This window comes from Eriocheir sinensis, chromosome 13 (assembly GCF_024679095.1).
Source record: "Eriocheir sinensis breed Jianghai 21 chromosome 13, ASM2467909v1, whole genome shotgun sequence".
NCBI classification, from domain to species: Eukaryota; Metazoa; Arthropoda; class Malacostraca; order Decapoda; family Varunidae; genus Eriocheir; species Eriocheir sinensis.
Window position 1 is genome coordinate 19,624,610 of NC_066521.1, and position 3,228 is coordinate 19,627,837.

Consider the following 3,228-nt stretch of genomic DNA (forward strand, 5'->3'; position numbering starts at 1 on the left):
CTAGATTAATGGAGTGTAAGAAATGAGTTAATGGAAGGCGTAAAGAAGTGAGGTTTGTTAGGTGCGTGCGATAAAGTAAGATATAAGAACACTATTACGAAGGGAAATGTGTAGTAAAAGTTTTGTCGTATGTGCATAACAAGATAGACAAAAAAACACTTGCGGAAAAGAGAGTTTATAAATGAGTTAACAGGCAGTATTTAAGTTTGTAAGATAAGCATTTTTCTTCTTCTTTTTTCCCATCAATGCGGAAAAATATAGAAAACGAGAATTATAACAAAATGGAGCGCAAGAAATGGAGTAACATGTAGCTTTTGGGTTTTGTGGAATGTACGATATTTTCCCCTACTCATCGGCACTTTTACCGCATATTATCGTATCAAATGATTGGCCTGTCACGTGTTGCCCTTATTCTTCCCCTCTGACGGTCTTTATGGCAAGTGATTGTGGAAAGTTTACGGTCTTCAATATTTCAGGTCACGGAAGGTTTTGGGCTACGCAGGAAATTTTTGATTCATGGAAAACTTGTTGGTGATTCCTTTCGTGGAATATGATCTTGTCACATTAATGCAATTTTACTTGGAGGCAATGCTATTTCTCTTATTCATTTGCCATTACACTTTTCTCCTCTTCCCTACCCTTCAGATCTTTCATAAAATCAATCAGTTTCCTCGTTTCCTTCCTCCTGGTTTTCCTTTGGTCTTTCCTCCTCTACTTTGTTTTATTTTCTTTCCTTCAGTGTCGTCTCTCATTCTTATCCTTCTTCTTCATCATCTCCCTTTTCTTCAAGTCTTCCCCAACGTCTATTTCCATATCTTCCCCTTTTCCTATTCCTACATTTTTTCCTCCCCCTCCTTTGTTTCCTTCTTCATCTCCCTTTTCCAATATCACTATCTTACATCTCCTCAGTCTCCTTCCTCCCTCAACTCCTGCTCTTCTTCTTCCTTCCTCCCCTTTCCCTTCTCCTTCCCTCTCTCTCTCGTCTCTCCCATCCCTATCAGCGTCGTTCCACTTTGTATCCCGCCGCTTGTCTCACGTAATCTTTCACAGATCTCTCTGCAATAAACTCTGCGGACATAAAGACCCACATTTCACTTACTGAGATGTACGGGCGGAAGCTGCCTGTCTGTTTGTCTGTCTGTATGTATGTACGGATGAATGTCCGTCTCTCTCTCTCTCTCTCTCTCTCTCTCTCTCTCTCTCTCTCTCTCTCTCTCTCTCTCTCTCTCTCTCTCTCTCTCTCTCTCTCTCTCTCTCTCTCTCTCTCTCTCTCTCTCTCTCTCTCTCTCTTTCGTTCCACTGCCAGAGCTCTTAAATTCAGAGAGAGAGAGAGAGACGTCAAATCAAATTGATGGACTAAATTAACTTTTTTATACCCTAGCGAGAGTAAGCGGAAAATTTACTGCTAATGATTCTTGCGCACTTTTTATAGTTGTTGCTCGCTAATTAACGAAGGGACTTTCAAATGATGTCTCTCTGTCTCTCAAACAAGAGGGATACAGTGAATGATTGAAATGTTTGGAGAGAAAAACTGCGAAGAGTCTTGCAAAAGTTTTCCATTAGAACTGGAGACATGTATTCTTGGAGGACACGCCAAAAATAAACACACAATTGACGAAACAACAATCACGTAAAATTAAAATATCGCTGCAAAAATACTCTTGATGGACAATGGTATGTGTGTGATAGTATAGTTTGGTATCGTATCGCATAGTATAGTGTAGAATACAAACAAATACTGACTTTTAAGCATACTAATCAAATCACATAAGGAACCTGAGACCATCTTGGGTTATGTCACGCCTTTGTGCTAAAAAAATCGCAAAAAGAAACATCGAGTCTTGGGTTCTATTTGGCACAATATTCAGGCTGCTTAAATATCGAGAATCTTGGCTGCTCTAGAGCATATGTGTCAGCCAAATCTCCAGAGGAAACAGAGAGATCTTGGGTACTCTGAGGAATCTATACATGCAAAATCACCTAAGAGAAAATTCAGCATCTTAAGTCCTGTGAGATATACTGAGAAACACCTAACCAAACAGAGGAACAGAAGGCATCACGGGTACTTACACCGCCATGTGATAGACGACCGCTTTCAAACCCCGCGGCCGCTCCAGGAAGTTGTAAACCTTGGCCTGTGTTCTCCTGTAGCGAACGTCCCGGCGTGAGGTTTTATAGTTGAGAGGCTTCCCCAGGAGGCTCATTCTGGGCTGGTGGAGGCGCGACCCACCCACGCGACCTAACCGACGGAAGTCATGCCCGCTGCAGGGGAAAGAAAAGGAGGGTCAGACTTGGAAATGGAAAACAAGACATAATATATAAATAAATAACACGATATATTTGCTAAAAGGGAAGAGAAAGGTAGAGGAGCTTAGGAGAGAAACACTTTAGATATCTTACCTTAAAGAAAATAAATACGATCAGCTGAAAAAATGAGGGTCAGATTTGGAAATACACACACGACATAATGTAAAAAATAGATTACACGATATATTTGCTAAAGAGAGAAGAGGAGCTTATGAGAGAAACGCTTGAGATGAACAGTTAGATTTCATACCTTTAGGAAAAATAAATACAATCAGCTGATGAAATAAATAGGAAATATAAAGAATAGAAAAAAATGTATGATGATAAATGACGAAAAGCGATGGTAAACATAAAATAAGAAATGTATCAGATTAATCACAAATATATACATAAATGAAAATTATCCAGAAGGGAGCAAAATGAAGGTCAGCTAAGGAAATAAAAACTGGAGGGCATTAAAACAACAACAATATGAGCATCACCATATGGCGCCGTGATTGCGGGACTAATTAAAAAGTTTGGTTTTGACGGATCATTTTTATTCCGCTTTTTTCAAACTCCCAATTTTATTTTTTCGGTTCAAAACATTTCCGGGTACATAATTTCGATGGCTGGCGGCTGTGATTTAACATTTAGGTAAATATTGCAACCACTGCGTGCGATTACAAACACAACAGCTGACCGCAAACAGACACAAACCCTTTACCAATTGTTTTCTCGTTCACTCTCTGCGTAGGCTGCAAAAAAAAGGGGTTATGTAGGGTATTTATTCTATTTTTATTTCCCTTCGTCCCGCCTCCCACCTCCCACACTCTCTCTAAAGCTGATGATGAAAACACAGCCGCTCGCCATCCATCAAACGGGTCATCCTTTCTGTAGCACTAAATGTGTGATGACAAGGCCGTGTTTTGTGCGTTAATG

The 3,228-nt window shown here is 40.1% G+C and overlaps 1 protein-coding gene across 10 annotated transcripts in view; it reads right to left on the minus strand.

The window, feature by feature from the left end:
- The window catches only part of LOC126998150 (potassium voltage-gated channel subfamily KQT member 4-like), a 100,592-nt gene extending 98,304 nt beyond the window's left edge, over nucleotides 1-2,288 (minus strand). For 7 of the 10 annotated variants that reach the window (XM_050859586.1, XM_050859582.1, XM_050859581.1 and 4 more), the window contains exon 1: nucleotides 2,071-2,287. In XM_050859586.1, coding sequence (XP_050715543.1) covers nucleotides 2,071-2,204 — 134 coding nt within the window. In that variant the 5' untranslated portion in view covers nucleotides 2,205-2,287. Of the gene's footprint in view, nucleotides 1-2,070 lie in introns of all 10 variants that reach the window. The other 3 variants (XM_050859580.1, XM_050859578.1, XM_050859577.1) reach the window with 1 other exon arrangement.
- Nucleotides 2,289-3,228: the final 940 nt, after the last annotated feature.